The sequence below is a fragment of the Petaurus breviceps genome, unplaced genomic scaffold (assembly GCF_028583685.1).
Source record: "Petaurus breviceps papuanus isolate PSGF00001 unplaced genomic scaffold, PetGlider_PUasm1.0 125, whole genome shotgun sequence".
Lineage (NCBI taxonomy): Eukaryota > Metazoa > Chordata > Mammalia > Diprotodontia > Petauridae > Petaurus > Petaurus breviceps.
Window position 1 is genome coordinate 5340990 of NW_027185653.1, and position 26064 is coordinate 5367053.

A 26064-nucleotide genomic window follows, 5' to 3' on the forward strand; every position below is an offset into this window, starting at 1 on the left:
CTTCTCAGAATATCATATCCAAGTCATACTGTCCTTTAAGGTAGAAGTTACTAAATCCTCTGTAATCCTGACTGTAGTTCTACAATATTAGAATTTGTTGTTGTACTTCTCTGGCTGCTTGCAATATTTTCTCCTTGGCCTGGGGGTTCTGAAATTCGGCTGTAATATTTCTTTGAGCTTTTATTTTGAGATCTCTTTCAGGAGGTGATTGGTGGATGCTTTTACTTTCTATTTTACTCTCTGATTCTAGCATATCAGGGCTGTTTTCGTTGATAATTTGATCTCTCTTGGATTTATTTTCCAGCCTAGTTATTTTTCCAGTGAGATGTTTCGCCTTTTGATTTCTGTCTGATACTTGATGGAGTCTCATGGAGTCATTAGCTTCCTCTTGCCCAATTCTAATTTTTAAGGAATTATTTTCTTCAGCTAGTTTTTCTACCTTCTTTTCCATTTTGCTGATTCTACTTTTTAAGTTGTTTTCTTTAGTGACATCCTTTTCCATTTTTTGTGCTTCTTTTACCAAACTGTTGACTCTTTTTTCATGATTCTCTTTCATAACCCTAATTTCTGCCTATGTTGTACTGTGTTCCACTTTTACCTGAATGAGCCAGACCTTTGCCGTATTCCTTCTGTGTTATCTTGGTCTGGGAAATTGTTTTACCGCAGCTTTTGTACATTTTGAAGTGTTAATTAAAGTTGTTTGCAGTAGAATTTGGGAAAGCTCAGGCAAGTCCCTGTCTTTTTTCTGACGTCTTGGCGCCACCTCTCTTGAATGCCAGTGGCATTAATAGAAATGAGGACCTGACTCCCCAGAGAATATATAACAAGTTTGTTTTTGAATATATGTTTGAAGTACTGTTGAGATATCTATTTAGAAACATTTACATGTCAATACAGATTTGAAGTTAGATTTGAATTTGAAGGATAAGACTAGAGGTTTGGATTTAAGAGTCATTATAGAAGGTGATATTTGAAACTAAGATAATGACTGAATGGCTTCTTTCGAGAAAGAAGAACAGAGAGCTAAGGACAGACTTGAGGGAATCTCTTCTGGAGAATTCAGAAGACAAAGAGTAATGAGAGAAAGAACAGTTGGAAAATTTATTTACCAGGACAGTAAGGTCACAGAAGCCAGAGGATGAGACGGTTTCAAGAAGCTTGTGATAAATTATGCCAGATGTTATAGAAATATCACAGATAACCGAACTATAATTTTTTTCTCAACAGTGGCTAAAGTGAACAAGAGATGGCCAGTAATCACAAACCGCCTTCTGCTCGCCCTGTTTCGCGAGGAGGAATTGGGTTGACAGGAAGACCTCCTTCAGGAATACGGCCTCCATCAGCAAGTATTCGAGTGGCAACTGGAGTAAGCTTTTGAAAAAGTGATATGCTTAAGAACCATACTTGATTGTTATTAGTTCATTCGCTATGAGGACAACTATGATGGAATAAAGGACTGGACTTGAAGTCAGGAAGACTTGAGTTCAAAATCTGTGTCAGATACTAGTATTGGGACCTTGGATGAGTTATTTAACTTTCTTATTTGGCTTCAGTTTCTGTATCTGTAAAATGGGAATAATAATGTCACCTATCTCATAGGGATATTATAAGAATCAAAAGAAAGTGCTTTGCAAACCTTAAACTATAACATTGCTAACTATCATCATTGTTATTATTTTACCAGTTGAGACTTCTCAAAATGGAGAAGTTTTTTGTGTGATAGTTCTTCAAGTTTTTGTTTTATGCCAGAGACATTCTTCTGTTAGATGTTTGTTAAGAAAAAGAACAGCTAAAAAACCTTATTTTTACATGTCAGATGAAATTTCTTTTAGGTCCTTATGTATCCCAAGTATAAAATTTGTGATGATGCTATAAATACCCATGTCACTGTATTAGGTAGGCAAAAAAAAAAAATTAATGTGAGGAGAAAGATCTCTGCCTTCCTTGCTCTGACACTTCTTCCTCTGTGCATCCCCCTCTCCCGTCAGGGTGGGTATTTGGGGAGAGAAGAATAAATGGAAATTGAGGGAAATGACAGAGAATAAGTGAGCAGGATCAGAAAAAGTTCTGGAATGTTTTGCACCCACTCAGAAGTGGAGAAGGGAATTAAAGTTGACTCCTCCCCAAAAAGTCCTGAAACCATACTTCCCTAACATGTCACTGTCACTTAAATACTACTTACTATACGTGTACACAGTTCAAGCAGTAGAAAGTAAGATCTTTTTCTTTTGTTCCCTAATATATATGATCCTGCTCTTCAGAACTGGAAGATGAAATAAGGCATAATGATACTGATGTATATTAAGTAAAACTGACCATTGACTTGCCTTTGTAGCACCCACAATTTGCACTTTTTGTTTCTAGGGGTGAGGGCTACTCAGGTTCTAAGGAATAGCCTCATGACTTTTCTGCTCTAGCTCCTGAGCTCCTGCTTGTACCCTTGCAGTTAATAGGCAGAAAACTCAGTGAGCCATTATCAAAAACATTCACCTGAATTGAGAATTAACAAGAACAGTTAAGTGCAAGGGCATTGCCTCTGTAACCTGAGGTGCTTTGCTAAGTACATAGTATGTTTAAGAGGACTGCAGTGGTAGTGAGGCACACGCGTGCAGCCGGCTACCACGGCTCACGGTTCTGGATGGTGTCTTTTCACTCTCCAGTGCCTCCATGTAATTCACTAATTGGAGAGATGTCTCTTCCATACAGGTAGCTCAGTTTCCTTGATATGCATCTGTAGTCTTCACCACTTCCAACTTCATTCTTTTAGCTACAAAACTCAGTTTGGGTACTGTTATGTTCTGAGGCTTGCCATGTCCCAGGCAGGGAGATGGGAGGGTGGAGATTTGACTTTCCCCTCAGATAACTCTCTCTGGTTCAAAGCCAGGTCCCTTTGTTAAGAACTCTCACCCTAATTTATGGTGACAGTGCAGTATGTTTCCCTAACCTCCATCTCTTTCCACACTAGGCCATAACTAAACAATAGCCATTTGACCAGCAATCACCAAACAACTCTGGGGTTCTGGGTTCCCAAGTTGGCTGTTTTAACTTTAGGGTTCTATTACTATTTGAAAATGAATGACAATGAATAGTGGGAACAAAGAATTGATCTCTGTCCTTGGAGCAAGTTCATTGTCTGTTGGATTTTTGTATGCAAATGAACTACTTTACAAGTTACAGAATGATTCAATAGTACCTGAAAGGGTTTTACCCTTATATTATATTGTCTCTATGTTTGCCTCTTACCTGCAAATTTGAAGAAATCTGAAAGGGGCAATGCCTTCATATTTATATAACAGTGCTGTTGTGATAGACTATTATGGCTTACACACTGTTGAGTCACTTGAATTTTTTAAAAAATCCCTTTTGATTTCATGCATCAGTGGAAGTATATTGCATTATGAAAGAAAATTCTTGGTTTTCTAGATGCCACCTGGTACCTCAAGACCTGCCTCCCGAAGTGGTACCATGGGGCCTGGAGGAGTATTGGCTTCTCAAATAAAAGTTGCAGATCGTCCAGTGACGCAGCAAGGCTTAAGTGGAATGAAAACTGGAATGAAAGGTATATTTTAGAATGAGTAGACAAGATATCTCAATACTGCATTAATAAATCAGAGTGACATTGTGAGGAAGGAAAAACCCTTGCATCTTGGCTGTAGCAACCCCCCCCCCCTTTTCCTTTACACTCCTGCTGTCTTGCCTTCAGTGAGACCTGGCTTCCTCTTGATGACACAATGTCCCTCACCTTTCTTTTCAGCACTTTGTTACTTTCACTTATATCTGGCTGGTTGTGGTACTCTCTGCCTCCCATTGCCACTTCTAGGTTTTCCCTTGACTAACCCCACTCAATAATCCCTTTGAGCTTCATTCAAGCCTTATTGAATCCATATTGAATCAAGATTTTGGTAGGTGTTATCGACCTGCTTCTAGTACACAGTTTTTCCTTCCTCACTGAGTTCAGGGCTTGTCTCACAATCTCCTCCCCACTTCCTGCCCCCTCACTAGAAGACTTCAGCATACAGATGGATATTCCCTCAAACCACTGAACCTCTCAGTTCTTCGGCTTACTCGTTTCCCCCTTCCTCCACCCCCACTTGGCTACTCACAAAGACGTTCATACTCTGGATCTTGCCATCACCCCCAATGTTCCGCTTTCTTATCTATGAACTCTGGAATTCCCTTCTCTGATTATAATCCCTTGTCATTCCACTTCTCCCTTTTCCTTTCCACTTGCACCCCCCTTCTTCATGCTCCCCACAACCTTTAATCATAGCTCTCGTTTCTTTCCCAGGCCTCACCCCTGTATGGACTGCAGTCTTCTTCCCTTCATCTTGATCCCTTGGCACCTCTGCATTGTCCTACATTCCCTTACCTTCTTACTCTGTTACCATTCTTGTCCTGCCATGCCTTAACCTTGGATTTTCCCACCATTTGCTACCTTTACTCTTATTCACATAGTGTTAAATGAAGTATAAAAAAAAATTGTGCAACAATGACTGGGTTCACTATCAATTTCTGTTATATAATCTCAACAGGGCAGACCTTTATATCTCCCTAATTGATTCACTATTCCACTCATTGCAGTGGCTTTTCCAAAATTTTATATCACTCCTCAAACTTCCCATGGCTCCTCCAACCCCAGTTCTCTTGCTTGAGAATTTACTTCATATTTCCCTGAAAAAATGAGGCATTTACTGAGAAATCCTTCTTACACCCTTCTTCTCAACTCATATCACTCAGATACCTTTTGCTACAATTTCTTCCTTTGCTGCTATTACAAATGCAAGGTGACCCTTCTCCTTCCCATGTACAACCCTCCACATGCACAAGTGATCTCATGCCATCCCGTCATCTTCAGCAGAATGCTCCTTCTATCACCTCCATTTTGTATACTTATATCTCTCCTTTTCTACTTACTGCTTCCCTACTGCTTGTAAATATGACCATGGCTCCCCCTTTTTAAAAAAACTCAATTTATTCCCCACCAGTTATCATACTGTATTTCTCCTGCCTTTTGTGGCTAAATTCCTTGGGAAAGTCACTGTAACACCAATGTGATATTCACAGCACCCCTGGTGGCTATGATTATGCTGGTGTAGGTGTGAATCACAAAATGTAACAGACTCTCTACATGGAAGACAGAACCAAAACATTTATTCAAAAAAAAATCAGAAAGCCAAATCTATCATAGCAACCAAGAAGTTGGTACATATACACTATTCAAGGAGGACCCACATTCCCAAGCCTTCTTTCTGTCAGACAGTCAAAACCAAAAAGGCCCCGTCAGCAAAAATGTCCTCTCTCACTCACCTAGCTGCGCTGCCTCTATGCTGCTTGCTTCCAGCTGTCCTGGTGCTCTCTTCTGCTCCACCCTTTCAGCAAGCTCCTCCCCCCCGTGGGCTCCATGTGATTGCATTTGGCCTCTTAAGGGGCAGGGAAGATCTTCCAATTCTCAAACCTTTACAGTCGGATACAGTTGGTCGCTCTGCCTTTTTTTGTCTTACTCTCTTTTTAATTCTGCGGTCTAGCTTCTGATCTCTTGTTTTGATTCTCAAATCTGTTTATCTAAATAAACCCAAATCCTCTCCTGATTTATGGTGTTCCGTCTCTAGCTGCCCGTTGGACACTTCAAACTGGACATCTTTGAAATCCTTATCTTTCCCCCAAATCTTCCCCACTTCCTGATTCCCATGTTACTGACAAGGGCACCAGCATCCGCCCAAGTCACCAAGGCTCACGGCCTAGATGTTGTCTTCAGCTTCTCACTCTTCTTGCCCTGTTTCCAGTCTATTGCCAAGGTCTGTTAGTTCTACTTTAGTATTATCTCTTGTTTAAACCCTTTTGTCTTCTCTGACACTGCAGCTACACTAGTGTAGGCCCTTATCCCCTCATATTTGTATTACTACGCTAGCCTTCTAATTCATCCCTCTCTTCAAATCTTTCCCACCTCCCATCCATGCCTCCACTCAGCTCTCAGATTTACCTCCCTGATGCTCAGGCTCCACCATGTCCACCCTTACTGAGTAAACTCCCATGGCTTTCTATTTCTACTGCTCCAGAGTCAAATGTAAAATCCTCTGTTTGACTTTAAAGCCCTTCATAGCCTGGCCCATTCCCACCTTTCCAGTCTTCTTACCCCTTGCTTTCCTCCAGGTATTTTGCAATCCCATGACATTGGCCTCCTGGCTGTTCCTTGCACAAGAAGTTCTATCTCTCCACTCTGCATTTTTACTGTCTTGTCCTTATTCTGGGAATTATCTTATTCTTCATCTCTGCCTCCTGGCTTCCCTGATTCCTTTCAAGTCTCATTTGATCTTTTGCTAGCAGTCTTTCCTAGGCCTTCTTAATACTAATACCTTCCCTCTGAAATTATCTCCAATTTATTTTGTATACTTAGTGTTTGTACCTACGAGTCAGCATGTTGTGTCTTCCATTAGACTGAGCTCCTCGATGGGAGAGATCATTTTTCTTTCTTTCTTTATATTCCCGGTGCTCACTATAGTGCCTCTCACTGTGCTCAGTAAATACTGGTTGACTTGATTTGATTGATAGAAGAAACTGGGTGGTACAGTGGATAAAACTCTAGATCTGGAGTCAGAAAGACCCGAGTTCAACTTGAGCCTAAGATGCATATTGGCTTTGTGACCCTGTGCAAGTCCCTTAATATCTCTGTGCTTCAGTTTCTTCAACTATAAAATGAGGATAATGACACTCACCTCCGGGGGTTGTTATTAGGACAAAATGAAGTGATATTTGTGAATGCTGCGCACAGTGTGTCCGGCACACCTCCTTCCCTTCTCTTCTTCTCTTCCTTTCTTCCCTTCTTAGCAGAGAACAGTAACATCATTAGTCCATCAGCGTGTATTTATTAAGCACTTACTATATGTTTAGATAGCCTTTAGGGAAAGTGAAAGGGAGGAGAAAAGAAGGAGATGCCTTGGTGGGAGCATGGGGCTAAGTTGAGAGAATGACGGATGGCTGGTCTGGGCTTTTCCTCAAAATGGAAATTCTAGGACAAACTTATCAATGGGAGAAGAGGCAATGAGTAATTACTGGTCTGTGTCCTTCCCCAAAATGGAGATTGCATGAAGAACTCACTAATGAGAAAGGCAGATGTATGCATTAGGAATATCAACTTAGCAGCTGTATTGAAGGGTGAAGTTGAATATCGAGTACAGAGAAACTAGAATAAGAGAAACCACTTAAGAGGACATTACAGCAGTCCATTTAAGACATGATGAGGGTCTGGACTAGGGCATTGGCTGTTTTAGGGAGAGGAGATGAATTTAAGAGGTGTTTTGGATAGATAGATAGATAGATCTCTGTACTACAAGACTTGGAAACCATTTTGATAATGGGAGTGAGGAGCAGAGGCCAAGGTGAGTAAAACTAACAAATCAGGTATGACTCCTTGGTTTTCAACCTGGGTGACAGGAAGAATGCTAGTGCCTTTGAAAGAAATAAGGAGGTGAGAAGGAAGGGTGGATTTCTGGGGAAAGAAAGTCCCTATTTTGGGCATGTTGAGTTTAAGATATCCATGGAGTATCCAGGTAGAAATGTCCAGAAAGCAATTTGAGATGCAGGAATGGAACTTAGGAAAGAGACTACATGTGTAGGTCTGGATAGAGGTGATATTTGAATTTGTGAGAATAATGAAACAGCCAAAAAAGAGTAGAGAGAGATAAGTGAGGGACCAGGGAGAAGAGAAAATGTGAGGTGTATCTCAGAAGAAATGACTGTCTTGATTTTAACTGTGTCTTTAAACACTTGTTTTCAGAGGGGCAGACTTTTCCAAAGTCCCCTATTTTTTGTGTATTAATTTGTAAAGCTGCCCTGTTCTTATACCAAGAACTGTTTCCAAGATGCATATATGGTAAAATAAGAAACCAGGTCATTTCCAGAGTTCAATAGTAATATGCTTTCGGCCACCTCAATTGTTCCCTATTTCTGCAAAGAAGAGACATAGATGAATTCTCACCTTTTCTTCAGTGCAAAGCTTGGTTGTTATAATTAGATATGCTTCACTTTTAATTTTGGTCATTCTTTCTGTTTACTTGTGGTAATCATCACATATCTTGTTCTCCTTGCATCAATTCATATGTATATCTATATGTGTGTATGTTTATAGATGTGTGTACATACATACACATATATGTGCACACACATACCCATACTCCTTAATATTCATCACTTTAAATGGTGGTTATAGGCCATTACATACATGTGCTACAGTTTTTTAGGCTGTTACCTCATGGATGGAGATCAACTTTGTTTATAGTTCTTTGGTAATTCAAAAAAGGCCACCATAAATATTTTTGAATAGAGTAATGATTTAGATTTGGCCTATGAATTTAGATTTCTTCCTATGACATCAGAGATAGGAAACCAGTCAGATACATATAAGTGAGGTTTCATCCGTGGCCCTTACTTGCATAATTGAATGCCCCGGCAGTAACCCTTGTGTGGAATTGATTTTTAGGTATCCATAAGCTGCTAAGGTTATATCCTTCCCTTTAGGTTCTTCATTCCTGTCTTCCTACTCCCTGGGGTCTCCTTGAGCCTAGCCCTATATGCATTATATTAAAAACCCAGTGCTGTAATTATTTACTGACCTGATTCCTTTCTGGAACCTCCTTTAAGTGTCCAAGCTGCAGAAAAAGTTTTATTTTTATATTTCTACCATAGCATAATACGTAGTGACACATAATTAAATGTTTGCTGTTGTTCTGTAATATAGAATGCTGTAGGCAGGGTGGCATCCTGGAAAGCACTAGATTTAAAGTGAGGAAGCAGATGGTTTTGAAACCCATCCTGCCCACTAACTCTACGACCTTTGGTCATATATAACCTCTCTGAGTTTGATAAACTTTCATCATCTGTAGAACCTATTTCACAATACTGCTGAGATGACCAAAATAATATAAGGTATATAAAACTGTTCCTAAACCCTAAAGTACTATAGAAATGTCAGCTATTATTATTATCATCAAAATGGCAAATGATACATTAATCGCCATTGAGATAAAGCAAGAAAATTTGTTTTAATGTTGAATTGTGAATTTTCTTCAAAGAATTCGTTTTCTTGGTTTTTATTTCATTCTTTCCTTTTGTTGACTTGAGAAGTAATACATGAAGACAATCTTTGGAAAACTAGAGTACTATTTGCATATATACTTTGCATTTGTTTCTTAAGTGACATTTTAAAACTTGGCTTTCAGACAAAATGCTAACATTCTTTTTTATTTTGTTGTTAGGTCCCCAGAGGCAGATTTTGGATAAATCTTATTATCTTGGGCTACTTAGGTTTGTTTTCTAAATAATTTTTTAAACTATAATAATAATATTATAAGCTCTCTTTTCATGTCAAAATGTGGTTACAGAAACTACTAATTCATTCAGCTTCTGTTTATTTCTAAGTTATTTTTTTCCTTGAATAATTCATTATTACATTGAATATTCTGCAAAATATATGGGATTGCAAAGCTAATAAAACATTCTTAAACTTACATACAGGGTGCCCCAAAAGTCTTAGTGCAGCTTTAAGCTTATCACATGAAGACTTTTTGGACAATTTGTATTTATTTGTACATTGTATGTTTTAAGTCCAGCTTTTTCCCCCCTCTGAAGGATGAAAATCATGCTTTTATAGGAATTTAATTAGAGCAAGATGACTTGGGCTTTCTAAAATTTAGAGAGCAATGACAGTACCCTTATTGAACTTAGAACCAATTTAGCAAGAATCGCTTAAACTAGGAAATAGCCAGATGGTATGCTGCTTTTCCTGTCCCCACTGTATCCCGAGTAAGACCCTCTTAGGCCTGGTTTGCCCTGCCCTCCCTCATCTTTGGTGGTGGCTTCATGACGTTCCAAGGTCTTTGTTTCCTCCCTAATCCAGCTGAATTGCCTCAGGATCCAACAGAGTTAGTGTCAAACTGTCATCACTTCTGGCTTTTCTAAAAGGGAAAAAAAATTCTCAATTTTAATAATGGGCAGCTAAGTGGCACCACTGAGCACCAGGCCTGGAGTCAGGAAGACCTGAATTCAAATCTTGCCTCAGACACTTACTAGTGCTGTGACCACATTTGTCTCAGTTTCTTTATCTGTAGAATGAGCTGGAGAAGGAAATGGTAACCACTCCAGTAGCTTGGCCAAGAAAACCCTAAATGGGGCCACAAAAAGTTGGACACAACTGAACAATAACAAGTTTTAATAAAATGGTCATTGTTGTGCTTTATAAATATATATGTATACACACATGTATATTATAGGTCTGTTATAGCAAATGGCACAATTTCAGTCAACCTGTCAGTCTTATTGAGCATCCAGTGCATGCCTAGTTCTAATCATTTATTCCTTATTCTCCATCTGCCTTTTTTCTGTCTCATCTACTCAGCGATGTAATCTCCACCTTCCAGACTTCTTTGTTCTCTTTTCTATCTCCTAATTCCCTTTGAATCCAGTCTTCCTTTAGTTCTTCTAATGCCACTTTCTCTCTGTCTTATGATTTTTGGGCCCTGCGGGACTCAGACCCTCAAACACCAAGATGGGGCATAAGTAGCTTACAGATTGTCCCAAAAGCTAAGACCAGTAAGGAGGCAATGAAGTAGGACTGGCATAATACATTTCACTTAGAACTTTAATTGAATCCAGATGAGGGAAAATAAATGTCTTTTCAGTGGCCCCCAACGGTCACAGGACTAACTATGACTGACGAGCTGACAAGGACTTCACTTTATGTCTTAGGGTGCCAGGAGTTGGGGAGATGGTAGGCATAAGCGTGTTTCACTACTAATGCTGCCTCCAGATCTCTCCATCTGAACCTCGATTAGACTGAGACTATGATGGGCACCTAGGACATATCATTGGATCCTTCATTTTTGCTTTAGTAGAACCCCTTAAGAGTTCTCCTTTTGTGTGGGGAGGTATTATGGAAATAATTGTAAGATTATTAAGAATCGTATTTAAAGAGTATTATTAACTATAATTAATAACTTGAAATAGTTATTTCAGATTTCAAATACCATTAAGGCTTTTCCATTTCTTTTCTGTAGAAGCAAAATAAGTGAACTCACAACTGAAATTAATAAGCTTCAAAAGGAAATAGAGATGTACAACCAAGAGAATTCAGTGTATTTGTCGTATGAAAAGAGGTGAGTCATAAATGTCACCTAGGAAAGTTGGCCACGTTTGCCTTTTAATAAGCAGAGTATATGCATTAATGTGATAGACTACAGGAATCTAATGCTGACTTTTTACTATCATAACTTTATTAATTAAACGATATTTATTGAGTGCCTACTGTGTGCACATTTGCAGATTACTAAACAGACCCTACCCAAGGAACTCTCTATCGGTGTTTGTGTTTGTTTGGCTTTTTGAGGGGGGAGTGCAAGGCAGTTGGGGTTAAGTGACTTGCCCAAGGTCACTCATCTAGTAAGTGTGTTAAGTATTGAAGCCAGATTTGAACTCAGGTCCTCCTGACTCTGGGAGCTGTGCTTTATTTACTGTGTCACCTACCTGCCCCTCTTTCTAATTGATAGGATATCGTACCTCTTCTCGCTCCATTATTGACTAGGTTGTTTGACCATGGTAACTCAGTTAATCTTGCTAGGCCTTGGCATAAAAACACACACGTGTGTGCACAGTGTGTTCATACATGTATATATGCATGCATAAATGTGTACATATGTATGTATACATAATACATATAAACTTGTGGAATGGGTCTAGATGATCTTTTTGATATCCCTTTTACTTCTTAAAGTCACTGATTCTGTAATTTTATATCAGGTTAAGTAGCAAGCTAAAATAAATATGATAAATACAACATCAGTGCTAAATATACATAATATTAAATATAAAGTTAATACAAGATAATATAAAATGTTGTAAAATAGTATGATTCAGTAATAGCTAAATGTCAGCAAATTCTGTGAATTTGTATGTGGAAAAAATATTTCTATGGATTACAGTAATCTAGCAAAGTTTCATGGAGAAAGTATGATTTCCAAAAGAGGTTTACTTTTGCATTGAATAGGGGAAAGATGGCATCTAGATACAGGAACTGGCTTAAGCAAAGGTAGAGAGACAGGAAGACAGTATTACTACAGGACAGTGAAATAATATCACATTTCGTAATGTTTGTAAGAAGCATTTTGAAAAACAAGTGTTCACGTTACTATTCTTTTTTTTTCTCTCTCTTTTTTTTTAAGCAATTGGGGTTAAGTAACTTGCTCAAGGTTACACGGCCAGTTATTATTTCTGGGTGTGGTGCTGAGCATCCGAGCCCGGATTTGATCCAGGTCATCCCGACACTGGAGCCGGTGCTCTTACTCGCTGAGCCACCTGACCGCCCCTAAGCAATTGGGGTTAAGTAATTTGCTCAAGGTTACACGGCCAGGTGTTTCTGGGTGGGTGCTAAGTGTCTGAGCCCGAGATTCGATCTCCAGGTGTTCTCAACACTGGAGCCGGTGCTCTTACTCACTGTGCTACCTGGCCGCCCCTCATGTTACTATTCTTACCATAGCAAATCTAGAAGTATAAAAAAATCTCTGGTCTCCCAGTTCCTACTACAACCTGTTTTCATAAGTTACGTCTTCTAATACGTGGATTTTTTTCATGTGCACAGGGCAGAGACTTTAGCTGTTGAAATCAAAGAATTTCAAGGACAACTAGCCGATTACAATATGGTAATTGTTCCTTTCCAAGATAATTCTTATTGCATGATTTGCCTTTTAAACATATTATAAGCTATTCTGTTTTTTAATACAAAATTGGTTTCATCATTAAATATTTTCCTAATAAGAGAGGTAGTTGTTTGTGAAAGGATGAAAATTGACAGTAATTTTGATCACTTGAAATAGTAAGGTGTCAAAATTGTCTACACTACATTTTCTTATCGACAGACAACAATCCTAGTAAGACATGATAGAGAAAAAGGGTTTAGCACTCTCCACACTATAAACAAGTAGAAACTTTCTTAGCTTCTTCCTCCAAGGTAAAAAGAAATGGGGATCTGGGTAAAGCAAAAAATATCACTGGATATTCTGGAGCCCCCAATTAACATATTCATATTATGAGGTTCAACTTAGCTCTTTATCAGGAACCAAATCCATAACAGGCTCTCAGGAAACCAAGAGAAATAAAATTACAGATAAAGTTGCTGTCATGTAGTTATAGACATCATGAAAATTGAAGGTAATAGTTCTCCCAGCATACTTAGTGTACATGCCAATTTTTAAAAATATAAATATGTAAATATAAAGCTAGTCAGTTTTTCTTGACCTTAATTTCTACAGGAAAAACATCTTTTAAAATAACTACTTAAAAGTTATGGGATCTCCTCATTTTGGCCCTTGTGGTGATACAGATCAGAACTACCCAATGCCTGGCCCATCCTGTGTAATTCTCATCCACGTTTTCATATAAAAAATAAAGGAAGCAATTTTTGCCAAGTGGTATATTGATTTTTAAGCAGAATTTTTTTTATTGTTAGGCATCAAAGTGATTACAGGATTCAGTAGGTATGTTATATATTAAAATGGCAGTTACCATGTTGATCTGAAGACAGGCCACATAAATCTGGTTAAGTGAAGTCAAATAGTACTTGATTTTTATAAAACCTGAGTGCAAATTATGATTGGTGTTATTTCTAAGTGTGGACTATGTGTATTATTCTTTTCACTGAAATTCGTTTTTCTGAATAAGGTCTTATTTCTGGAGGTAACATTTAGACCAGTACAATAATTTTACAAATCTACAGGTCACCTCTTGGATATTCTATGATTTTAATTTAAAATCTAATGAACATTAACTTAAATTTTGACCTTTGTTTATTAAGACCAATTAAGCAGAAATCACAGCATTTAATGTATTTTCTAGACAGAACGTGTTATGCTAAAATAAACTACTCCTCGTATATTTATTTCTTTCACAGTATACATTTCACCCTTCTGAAATAGTCTTCCCTAGCCAGTCTTCCTTTTGTCACCTCGCCTGTTAGGACTTTCTTTAGTTTTATACAACTCGGACTGTTTGAACTTTTGTGGAGTTATATATTATATATTTTTATATATAATATTTAATAAACTCCCCAAAGGTTTTCATCATTCTCCTCTCTGCACAAGGTTTGAATTCTCTTTACTAAGGAGCAGAAAGTACTGAGCAGAGTTTTTAGGAGAGACTAGTGTCTGCTGCTTACTTCTTCGCCAGAAAGAATAGCCAGTTATCACATTAGCCAAATACCCACTTGCTCTAAGATCGTCTAATGCTATTTCTTTCGCAAAAGATACTTAAAATTCTCTAATTCTCATCTTTCATAAAATAAGCCTCCAAGTGAATGACTGTAAGACTGATTAATTGTAATATTGGTTAACTACAGAGATGACCCTTAATAACTAATGGTATCATGATGTCTTTTTTAGTTAGTAGATAAACTCAACACCAATACAGAAATGGAAGAAGTAATGAATGATTACAACATGGTAAGATTTATATAGTTGTTTGTTTTTTTTTACTAAAAGCTCTAAGACCTTAATAAAGTGATTCAGTCAGCCTGTTTTATAGACTTAGATATGCTGCAGGTCAAATAGTTTTCCACAAAGTACAATGTCTATACAATGAAAGTCTGATATAATTCATCTTTTAAGTTGAATGTCAATCATGTTTCCTAATAACATTTCAAAAGATTTCCACTATCTTTAAGTTGTATATTCTCTATTATCTGGACCTCTTAAAAGTGGAGGAACCTTGATATTTCATCCTATTAAAGCCAAGTCTGAATCCACCCCACATCCTATTACATTATTTGGGAAATGAATTTTATATTTTATCATGTCTTCATTTTCTTATTTTGGGTATTATTTCTATACAAATTGAAATAAAAGGTTAATGGAAATATTCATCCTTAATGTGAGGATAGGGGTAAGAGACTAGATCTGTGATTTCATTGGAATAAGGACCTTATGGGTGAAGAACCTTCTTCTACCATTTCAGGGGAGTACTTGTTCCATAACTTGTAGTGTTAGAGAATTGAATAGAGCACTGAAGGATTAAGAGATTTGCCTAGGGTCATACCCAGTGTGTGTCAGATGTATGACTAGAACTCGAATCTTCATGGCTCCAAGATCGGCTCTCTAACAGTTATACTATGTTGCCTCTGTTCTTGATAGAGCTTTTACAAAACAGAAAATTGGCAAATATAGAATGGCATAGCCAGAGAGAAGCAATTCAGTTTGTTTTACATAGGAGATAGAAGTAAAAATTAAAGTATGAATTAGGTCTATTTTGATGCCTCGTTATGGTACAGTAATGGGGTCTTGGGATCGTTAAGCTGTGCCAATGGAGCACCAGCTCTGATGGGTCCAACCAAGCCAGAGAATCTTTGAGAAGGGGCTGGTTTTTGATTGTTTATGTATTGTCCAAACTCTGGTCTAAGAGATGCTCATCACTAGGCTACATTAGGGCAGTGAATTTTTCGACCACAGTCTTGCTTTAGGATCTTTGATTGTGTTGTATTACAGGGATTCTGCTCTCAGCATTGATGTAGGTAAGCATAACCTGTATCACCCAAATCACAGATGCTTGAAATAAATACTACAGTTAGGGTGCTTCTTAGATTTTGGTTCATTTAATTAATTTTGGGTTATTTTAAAAACACTAATAATTCAACTAGAGTATTTTTGAAGTTTTAATAAATAGAACACCACTCATTAAAGTCTATAGTTTTAATAGCAAATTAAAAAAAAACAACTGCAGAATTGTGGCAAACTTGGACTTTTGGTTATATCTGTAGGGGCAAAGTAAAGTGAATATATAGATTACTATCTTGAGGGAAATGTTGGGATTTTTTTAAACCTGAATTTAGAAAATCAATAAATGACTTTTACTGAACTCCTTATTAAATGCTTGATCAGCTCTGTGTGGGTTAAGTTCATTGAGCCCCAGTATACATATTATTTGTTTATTTAATGAAGAATGCTATATTTTTTGGTAGGGAAACATTACACCAATGAAAAAATCTTTCATCTCTAGGAAGTTATTATCAGTAATGTGCTTAATCTTGCAAGGATATTAGTTCACTTTTAAATGAAACCTTATTTTCAACTTTGTTAAGCTTCATGCATTGAGTTAATGTTTAACAATTTATCATTTAGTTCATTACTAACAAGTAGAATATTTTAAAGAAAAATAGTATATCTTTAATGTTATTTTCTATCACTAACTTTTCTGGTTATTTGTCTACACAGCTAAAAGCTCAAAATGATCGAGAAACCCAAAGTATGGATATAATATTTACAGAAAGACAAGCGTAAGTACATGGCTATATAAGAAAACTAAACTGCTTCATAAGAGAGTTTTATGGGGTGGCTGAAGGTCACATTTTGTTTTTTGTTGTCGGTTTTTTTTTGTTTTTGTTTTTGTTTGCTTTTTGGAGGAGGAAGGGCAGGAAATTGGGGTTAAATGACTTGCACAAGGTGATATGGCTAATAAGTGTTAAGTGTCTGAGGCCAGATTTGAACTCGGGTCCTCATTACTCCAGGGCCAGTGCTGTATTCACTGTGCCACCTAGCTGCCCCCCCCCTTTTTTTTTGCTTTTTGGAGAGGGGAAGTTAGGGCAATTGGGATTAAATGACTTGCCCAAGGTCACACGGTTAGTTTTATGTTAAGTGTCTGAGGCTGGATTTGAACTCGGGTCCTTCTGACTCCAGGGCCAGTGCTCTATTCACTGCACCACCTAACCTCCCTTGAAGGTCACATTTTGGAGTGATAGGCATAGTAGTGTTGTATGTCATGGAGGGAACAAGGAAATAGGAAGGAGAAGATCTAGGTTCTGGTCTCAGCTGTGTCACGTGTTAGCTACTTGACCTCATGTTAGTCATCTGTCCTTCATGTTCTTCATTTTCCTCATTATTTCCATCAAATGAGGGTATTGTACTAAAGTACAAAGTCTTAGTGTTGGAAGTGACCACAAAGGATATCTAATACAAGCCATAGCCTTCTATAGCATCCCAACCCAGTGATTATCCAGCATCCTTTTGAAGACTTTGAGTGATGGGGTATCCCACTGCATGCCTATGTAATCTCTTCCACTTTTGGACTTACATATTCGATAGAAAGTTTTTCCTTAATCAGCCTTTCTGTAATTCCTTCCTTTTGCTCATAGGTCTGTCCTCTGAAGCTAAGCAAAAGAAGTCTAAACTCTCTCACATAACAACCCTTCAAATATTTGAAAATGACTATTACATTCCCCTTTAAGATTTCTTTTCTCCATGCTACACATTCCCAGTTCATTCATATGGCATGGTTTTCAGTCTCATCACCATTCTTGTCCCCTTTCTCAGTATATACTATGAGTTGGCAATGCCCTTTGTAGCATCCTATATTGTATAGTTGCACATGGCAACTGTAAATATGCTGACAGTGCTCAATCACAAAATATAACAGATTCTCCGTATAGAAGCAAAACATTTATTCAGACACCAGAAAACCAAATCCCAACACCAGAACACTGAGTCAGTCATAGTAACATAGAAGTTAATAAGCCGTAACATCTCAGAGAGCCACATTATGCTTTAACCTTCCCACAAACCAACGCTCACAAGCCTAGCTGTCTGCCTGAGTGCATCCTCTCCTCCCTCCATCTCTAGCTGCTCTGACTCCCAGCTTTCCCTGGGGGGGCTCTGCTCCCCCCTTTAGGAAACGTCTCCCACCACAGGCCCATGTGGTTACATTCAACCGATTAGGGGGCAGGGAAGGGCTTCAGATTCCCTTAGTCTTATTAATAATAATAAAAACAAACTTAATAATAAGTATTATTAAGATCTTCAGATTCCCATTACCATTACATTTGGCCCCAAGATCTTTCATGTCTCTTACATAGAAAAAATACATTAGCAATACATTTCATTAGATAGGTTAATGGGAGTTTAGGGGTAACTGGTGGGGTAACTGATGTCAACGGAATTTTACAACAATAAAACAGGGAGAGCAGAAAATAAGCTCATAAAGCAATATCTTAAGGTGGGGACATGAGCATAAGCACCCCATCATTCCCCCCTCAAATGAATGGGGCTCAGAATCTTGGGCAAGGGGCAAAGGTCTCTTCTCCATAGCTACTTCCTGCTGAAATTAGATGTAGATCTGTCTCTGCCCCAAGAGTTCCCATTTGAGAGGTCAGTTCTTTAGCTGGCATCTGGAGCTTGGTTGACACCAGGTCCAGGGGTGACACATCACAGTGTTGACAGAGGGTGACATCTGGCTCAAGTGATCAGGCATCTGCAAGTGAAGAGTACTAAGCCTGTAGGAAACAAATCCCACAAACAAGTTTAACAGACAAAAAGCCAAAAAGAAGCAAATACAGGGTTAGCTGTGCATCTGGAGTCCATGAACCCACTATCATAGCCTCACTCGTGGTAGAATATATGAGTTAAGGGTGCAATTTGGTAGTCAATTTCTTCTCAATAAACAACAGTTACAGTATTATCTTTCCCATGTGCTGTAATTTCTGCCGCCTTTGGAACATCATCTGGCTTCTGTTTTACCTAATTTTATTCTCCCAATTTTATTCTATCAGTAGAACGAAACCCTTCAGTTCCTCTGATAGTTATTTCAGAAGGAGGGTCAGTTTTCACAAGGGGTATTGTTTCAATGGTGATCACTTCAACTATTGTGTCATTTTTACAAAATTGTATGGATTCTTCAACCAAATTTTGGAATGTCACAATAATTTCTCCTTGATAATTAGAATCTATTACTCCAGCCAAACATGTATTCCTCAAGCTGCTAATCCTGATTTAGGTACTACCCATTTAAAATGATTTTTAGGGATTCTAATACATATTCCAGTGCAGATATTTCTTATTTCTTTTCTATCCAACCAAAAGTCCTCTAAACAATGTAAGTCATGTTCTGCCGAACTATGTATTCCTGCATTCGGTACTGGGACATCTTGCCTCATGGTCTAGTACGCAGTGTTTGAGATCTTATGTGTTTGCTATTTTCTAATTTGCAGATTTGGGGTCATCATTCTGGCTAGAGGTATACTTCAGATTACATAAAGCAGTGAACAAATTATCTTTCCAATGTTGATATAAATTATTAGAACTTAACTTCCTTAACTGTTCTTTCAGTAATCCATTCATTCTTTCAATTAACCCAAATGTTTGTGAATAATATGGAATATTGTTTAATATATAATATACCTTCATTTCATTACCTTTAAAATGTGACCCATTGTCACTTTGAATCTGCATTGGGGTTCCATAATATAGACTTATGAGATCAAGAGTTTTACAAGTGTTTTTTCTGGTTCACATTCTTATAAGAATAAGGCTCTAGTACACCTGAATAGGTGTCAGCACAAGTACATATAAATTTGCATCCTTTATCTTGTAGTAGGGGCCCAATATAATCTATTTGACGTATTTGGGCTGGGACTTTTCCTATTGCTATCTCTGCAGTTACTATCCAAGAAAGAGTTCATTCCTTTTCCAGTTGACATGTATGACATTCCTCTGCTACCTGTTTTAACAATGAATGAGAGATACTAATACCTTGATCTCGTGCCCTCTCCCTTGTGTGTGTCCTGGACCCCTAATGATCAGCTCTTTAGAAGACTCATTTTGCTAGTACTGGATCATCAGTTGGTGTCAGAGTAGGGAGAGTATGTTGAGTAGCAGTCTTTGCTAGTTGATCAGCATGTGCATTGTACTCATGTTTGGCATGGTCAGGGCCATGTGATCATCCACATGTTCCAGATATCTTCCCATAATTCTTTGCTCCAGACTTGTTTATCATGAATTTCCCAATTTTGATTTTTCCACATGGGTATCTATGTGGTTAACCCATTAACTACCGCCCATGAATCAGTAAATATATGACACTCTCTCTGCCTTGTTCTCTTTTGATGGCTTGATGTATGTACTGCCATACGTTCAGAATATTGACTACTTCCACCTATCCCAATACTTTCCAAAGTCTGCCTAGTACATAGGTTATAGGCCTACAATACTTTCCAATGTCTTTTATGGCCCAAGTGTTTTGCTGTCCCATAAGTGAACCATGCATATTTCTTCTGTTCTTTGGTTAATCCATCATATCCCTCATTCCATTTTACCAAGGACTGTACCAACTGTTGCTTTGGTTCAGGAAATGTATCATTTCCCTCAGTATTGATGTTTACTATAGATTCATGTAAAGCAGAAACTCCACTTTTGCCTGTTTTAACTCTATTTATATGCCATTTCCATTTAATTATGTTTGCCTCTTGTGCATGTCCAATTCTGTGAGAAGCTGGGGTATTTATTTCCCAGTTCACGATTGGGATTCCAGGTCTTAATATAACTTCATGGCCCAGAGTCAGTTGTTAAGTTATCTACCAAACCCAATACATAGGTAACGACTGCTTTCCAAAGGGGTATATTGAACTCCAGATGAAGGAAGTTTCTGGACCAAAATCCTAAGGGATTTTGACTTTGTTGTTTCTGCCATAAGCTCCAGTTTGCATAATCGTCCTGTACAGTCACTTGTAATTTCACTGGGCCATTTTGCATAGGCCTTAAATCTAGGGCCAACTTTATAGCAGCCTTGCCTTCTTCAAAAGCTTTAGTCTACTCAAGTTCCCAGTCGAATTCATATTTCTTCCTAGTAACTTTATATAAGGGTTTTAAGATCTGTCCCACATGCAGAATGTGGTGACTCCAATATCCAAATAATCCTATAAAGTTTTGGGCCTCTTTCTGATTGGTAGGGATAGGAAAATCCTGAATCTTTTGTCAGGCTTGCAGAGGAATCTCTTGAAGCCCCTTATTCCATTGTATACCCCAAAATTTTAAATGTCAAGCTGGCATTTGAATCTTTCCAGGGTTAATTTCCCACCCTTTTCTTTTCCTATGCTGTAATGGGAATGCAAATTTGGAAGATCTTCCCTGCCCCTAGGCTAAAGTGCACCTGAAGCCTGGGGTGGGAGGCTTGTTTTTCAGTAGATACTTCTTGATTGGCCAGTGAGTCAATAAGGTTGTTACATTCTCTGAGCCAGGAGAAGGCTATATAAGCCCTGATGTGTAGCTTTGTTTTTGGGACTCACTTTGAGAAGTGTTCTGTGATTTGATCTGAATTCTGGGAAGCCGTTGTTGAGAGTCCCCCGGCTTTGAAAAACCCAGATGTTGATTGGGTGTGGATGTAATGGCTGGACAGTTTGGAAAGCTGTCTACTTGATCTGTTTCTGTCTTGATAATTCTGCCTGTATACTTTGAAGTTCGGGGTGCTGACCTTTTTGCCCTGAACAAGGTAAACGATATATGGTCTGACTGATTAAAGTAAGCTTGTTAACCCATTTTGAGTTGCTTTCCTTTATCTAAGCAGATCCAAGAACCTGTATGGGCGGCAAACCCTGAGGATGCTTGGGGTGCTTGCTGCTACATATGCTCAATTAAAAGTATCAAACTCTTCTTTCCCTCTTTTACATATTTTCCCTGTATCATGATATCATCAATGTAGTGGGTAAGCTGTACACCAGGTAGCTTTAATTCATCCAACTGTTCAGCCACAATCCTGTGACAAATAGTGGGGTTATGCAGATATTTTGTGCCAAGTATGTAAAAGAATATTGTGTGCCCTGCCAAGTGAAAGCACACTGGTCCCACTGTTTAGAGTCTGTTGGGATGGTAATGAAAGCATTGGCTAAATCAATAACTGTGCACCAAGTCCCATCACATTTCTGGATCCTTTCTATTAAGGTGATATACCTGGAAGAGCAGCATGCAAGGGAGGAGTCACCTTATTCAGTTGTCTGTAATCCATGGTCCTTCTCCACATCCCATCTGACTTTCCTACTGGCCTGACAGGATTATTCCATCATGTCCTTGTAGGAACCAACATTCCTGCCTCAACATATTCCTTTACAGTATTGGTAATTTCATCTTGCCCACCTGGCACATGATGCTGCTTTAAAGTAATTACTTCAGAAGGTTCAAGTAAAGTGATTAGGTACATTTTTATTTTTCCCACTAAAACTGTATTAATTCCTATCTTCCTTACTGCAAATTGGTATCTTCCTTCAGGTAAATTCAGGGTCACACCTCTCCATATAGCTTGATATTGATATATTCAGGAATGGGGACAATAACCACAGTATATTCTTTCTTAGTTAATTGTCCAATTTTCATCATTAGTTGGACTTCTCCGGCTGATATTTCAGCCCCTCCCAGTTCTGTTATGGTAGTAGGAGTTCTATACTTGATTCCCATTACAACAGTAGAAGCCTTTTATATATTTATTTATTTTGGTGTCAAATCTGTTTTCTCTGATTTAGGGAATTCCTAGTGAAATTGGCATCTGCTGTGAAATTTATAGTCTTAGATGGTTGCCTCGTTGCCAGGGTTAAACAATGTACCCATAGCCACATATGATGTATTGGAGGAAAGATTTTAACCCATGTCATCCTAACTTTAAGGACATTCTGTATCCTCTCTGTTATGCTGTTTTTCTAGGTGATAAAATAAATAAATAAAAGATGTTGATATTAATGTGACCCCTACTAACTAGACTTTGTAGATAGACATATTATTTGTCTACCTCATATCTATCATATATCTATCACAGAGATAGACATATTATTTGTATTTTTGTACTATCCTAGAATAACAAATATGTCCTTATCTCATCACAGCGTCTGTAATACTTCTAAAGGCAAGAAATACAATTCATCAAAATTGTCAAACCTTCAAAAACTCTTGGTCCAGGACCCTTTATCTTCAATAGCAACATACCACTCAATACATACTTGATAATTATGATCATGATGATGAATAGTAATAGTGATAAACTAAAAGAGTAAATACTTTAAAATATATTTTTGTCATCCAAATATTGAATTCTAGTAAATCAGATAAGTACTTGCAGAAATATTTTATTATACAAAATTCCATTTTAAATGAATAGTTTCTTATCTCATGTAAACATTCCAATTCCTTCTATTCTACTTCTAATTCATTCAGTCATTTAGCAAATTTTTATTTACTGTAAAATATGCAGTTATATAATATACAGTCCTAGCTCTTTTAAAGACTTGCATAGTTTAGAAATGACAGGAAGATTCAGTCTTATTTACATAACCTTTTTAATCCATAGCTATTTTATTCCTAGGCATTATTTATAATTACCATATTTGTATATTCTATAAACTGTAACTTTGTAATTGCCAGTGAATTAGCTTCAGAATGTGATATATTTCAAGCTTAGTTGACAAATGATTAATAAAAATAATGCTTATAATTTTAGTAGTATGTTCTGAAAAGCTATTATAAGAGTTTTAAAGTATAAAAAGTTGTATAAAGAAATTCTAGATTAAAATCTTGCATAATTTTTTTAAAAACAAACATCAAACTAAAAACAAGTAATTTTAAGAATTTGATTTCAAAAATTAGAAAAACTTCTAAGTCATTGTTACTTCAACATGTGTACAGGGAACAATTTTATCTTTAAATGTTCACATATGAAGAGAAGAGGACATACTATACAAATCTAAGAAACAAAGAGAAACATGCAAGTTTTAACATTGACTTTTTACCATTCCTGTCACTACTATGTTTAAATCATTGTATGTTCTTGTTAGCTTGACCTTGACCATTATTGTTACCATACCAAACCATATAAGGGAATGATGGTATCTACGCCTCAGTTTACCTTTTATGACAATACCAGCAACTTTACCTCTGCATTATGCCATTTACAACTGTGTATTAAGCCTTTCTGTGTTAGCCATCATGCTAAGCACAAGTAATACACAGATAGGTAAAATCACATCCTTTCTTCAAATAATTTTATGTTCTAAAAGAGGGATAAACAGATAAATAGATACATACAAAAGACATGCATTGTAGATGGGAAATAACTTTAAAGAGGAAGGCTGTAATAGGTGGTGCTCTAGGAAAGGCCTAATGGTATGTTTAAGCTGAGTCCTTAAGGAAACCAGCTTCAGGGGGCTTTTTGTTCTACCTGATGGCTCAGTGTGGCTCTATATATGTCAGTTAAAATTAGCTATGCAGGGGCGGCCAGATGGTGCAGTGAGTAGCACGCCAGCCCTGGGGTCAGGAGGACCTGAGTTTGGATCCGCCCTCAGACACTTAACAGAAAAAAAAAACAAAACTAGCTGTGTAACCTTGGGCAAGTTACCTAACCCCAATTTCCCTCCAAAAGGCAAAAAAAGAAAAAATAGCTATGCTTTTGATTTAGTATTGGCAAAAAAAAATCCATTTTTAAAAAACCTTTTGTAATTGATGACTTTTAAATGTTCAAAGATGTTCTTTGTTTAGTTAGTCAACTAATATTTATTAACAACCACAAGATATAGACAGCACCATCAGCATATTGGAGAACTTGATCTCCTGTCCTTTAATAATTATGTTTTGTTTCATTAGCATTTCTGAGTGATAGATAATATATTAAGTTATTATAATTAGGTAATTATATTGAACAGCAAGTTGTTTAATAGTTGAAAAAATATTCTTATCTTCTGAATTGTTAATTATTTTTAGCAACATAGCATAAGCAATATAAACAATTTGATCTTACGAAAAGTATCACATATGACTTCCATCAACATACATTTCATGTTTTTTATAAACATTCTTAAAATTAGACAAATACATAAATGTCATTGTAAATGACAAATGTCTCCTCCTATTATCACTGAATATGTGCACCTGATAACGTTTTTGTTCTTGGTGGAGATTTGGGTTGCATTTAAATTTTGAAATGTTCAAATTACTTTTCCGTAGATTACTATGTGAAATTAAATTTTTTTTTTTTTGCTTTTTTGGAGCGGGGAGGACAGGGCAGTTGTGGTGAAGTGACTTACCTAAGGTTACACAACTAGTAAGTGTTAAGCGCCTGAGGCCTTGAGCTCAGGTCCTCCTGACTCTAGGGCCAGTGCTCTATTCATTGTGCCAACTAGCCACCCCGAAATTAAATGATTCTTATTGGTACAATGAAGTCTATACTTCATAGTATCTTTCATTTCTTTATAGGTAGAAAATAAAGAATTATACTTTATTTTGCTATATATCTCTGTTGTAGCTGTCTACAACAATGAACTATATTTTATGATTGAAAGTAGTTGAATTGAAGTTGGTGAAGAATAGAAATAAATATATGTATTTGTGTGTATATGTGTGTGTGCCTAGACAACATGACAGTGTGGTTATGACTGTTCCACATTATTAAAATCAATGGTCATTTATTTTATGATTGCACCAGTATAAGGTACTTTAGCACTGCTTTAAATTACCACCAGAGCTAGAGAAAATCCAGTGAAGCAGTGGAAAGCAATCAGTTGGACCTTCTAAGTGATATGCTAATTTTATGAACATAATCATAATTAATTTCAGTTACTGTCATTTTCAAGCATCAACTCTTTTGTTCATGGTATAGTGGAAATGGTGATGAATTTGGAATGAAAAGACCTGTTTTCAAAACTCAGCTCTGCAATCTGTGTGACATGAGGCAAATCACTTAGGTTCTCTGGGCCCCATTTTCCTTAGTAGTAAAATGAGATGGTTATGTAGATGACCTCTAAAGTCTTATCCAGCTCTAAACCTAGGATCTGATATAAATGTTGAGAGAATGCTAGAGTATTTGCTCATGCTTATTAATGAGTCAGGATCCAGTGTTTGAATAATTGACAAGTTATTAGTTTCAGATCCTCATTTTACTAGTTCTGTGCTTTGCCCATTATCTGTTACTGGGTTTGTCTACTTTTTAAAATTTTTCTTTTAACCATTTCATGATGGTCATTAAGTATATGTGGGAGTGTTTATGAGAGAGAGACAGAAAGAGAGAGAGAGAGAAACAAATATAGGAAATTTAGTTGTGGGTTGATATTTGATACACAGCAAAATCTATGCCTTATTAAATTTAAAAAAATCAGTCCATTATCAAAGAATCAAATTTTGAACAAAATTAATTTTCATCATGCATTTCTTGAGAATCTATATATTTGTCTTCAATAAACCCATCTTCATCTACCACAAATGCACTTAATTGATCAAATATTACTATACTTTCTTC

General features: G+C 37.2%; 2 protein-coding genes across 3 annotated transcripts in view; one reads left to right on the forward strand and one right to left on the reverse strand.

Annotated features, from left to right (window-relative positions):
- The window catches only part of IFT74 (intraflagellar transport 74), a 155777-nt gene that overhangs the window by 29437 nt on the left and 100276 nt on the right, over positions 1–26064 (forward strand). Inside the window, exons 2-8 of one of the 2 annotated variants that reach the window (XM_069090415.1) lie at positions 1228–1366; positions 3424–3559; positions 9252–9300; positions 11049–11147; positions 12626–12686; positions 14421–14480; positions 16245–16306. In XM_069090415.1, coding sequence (XP_068946516.1) covers positions 1247–1366; positions 3424–3559; positions 9252–9300; positions 11049–11147; positions 12626–12686; positions 14421–14480; positions 16245–16306 — 587 coding nt within the window. In that variant the 5' untranslated portion in view covers positions 1228–1246. The remainder of the gene's footprint in view (positions 1–1227; positions 1367–3423; positions 3560–9251; positions 9301–11048; positions 11148–12625; positions 12687–14420; positions 14481–16244; positions 16307–26064) is intronic. The other variant, XM_069090424.1, reaches the window with a different exon arrangement.
- Positions 21638–26064, reverse strand: part of LRRC19 (leucine rich repeat containing 19) — a 20275-nt gene continuing 15848 nt past the window's right edge. The window contains 1 exon segment of the mRNA XM_069090434.1: positions 21638–26064. This exon segment is cut by the window's right edge and continues 10 nt beyond it. Within this exon segment, the coding sequence (XP_068946535.1) occupies positions 25957–26064 (108 nt within the window). The 3' untranslated portion in view covers positions 21638–25956.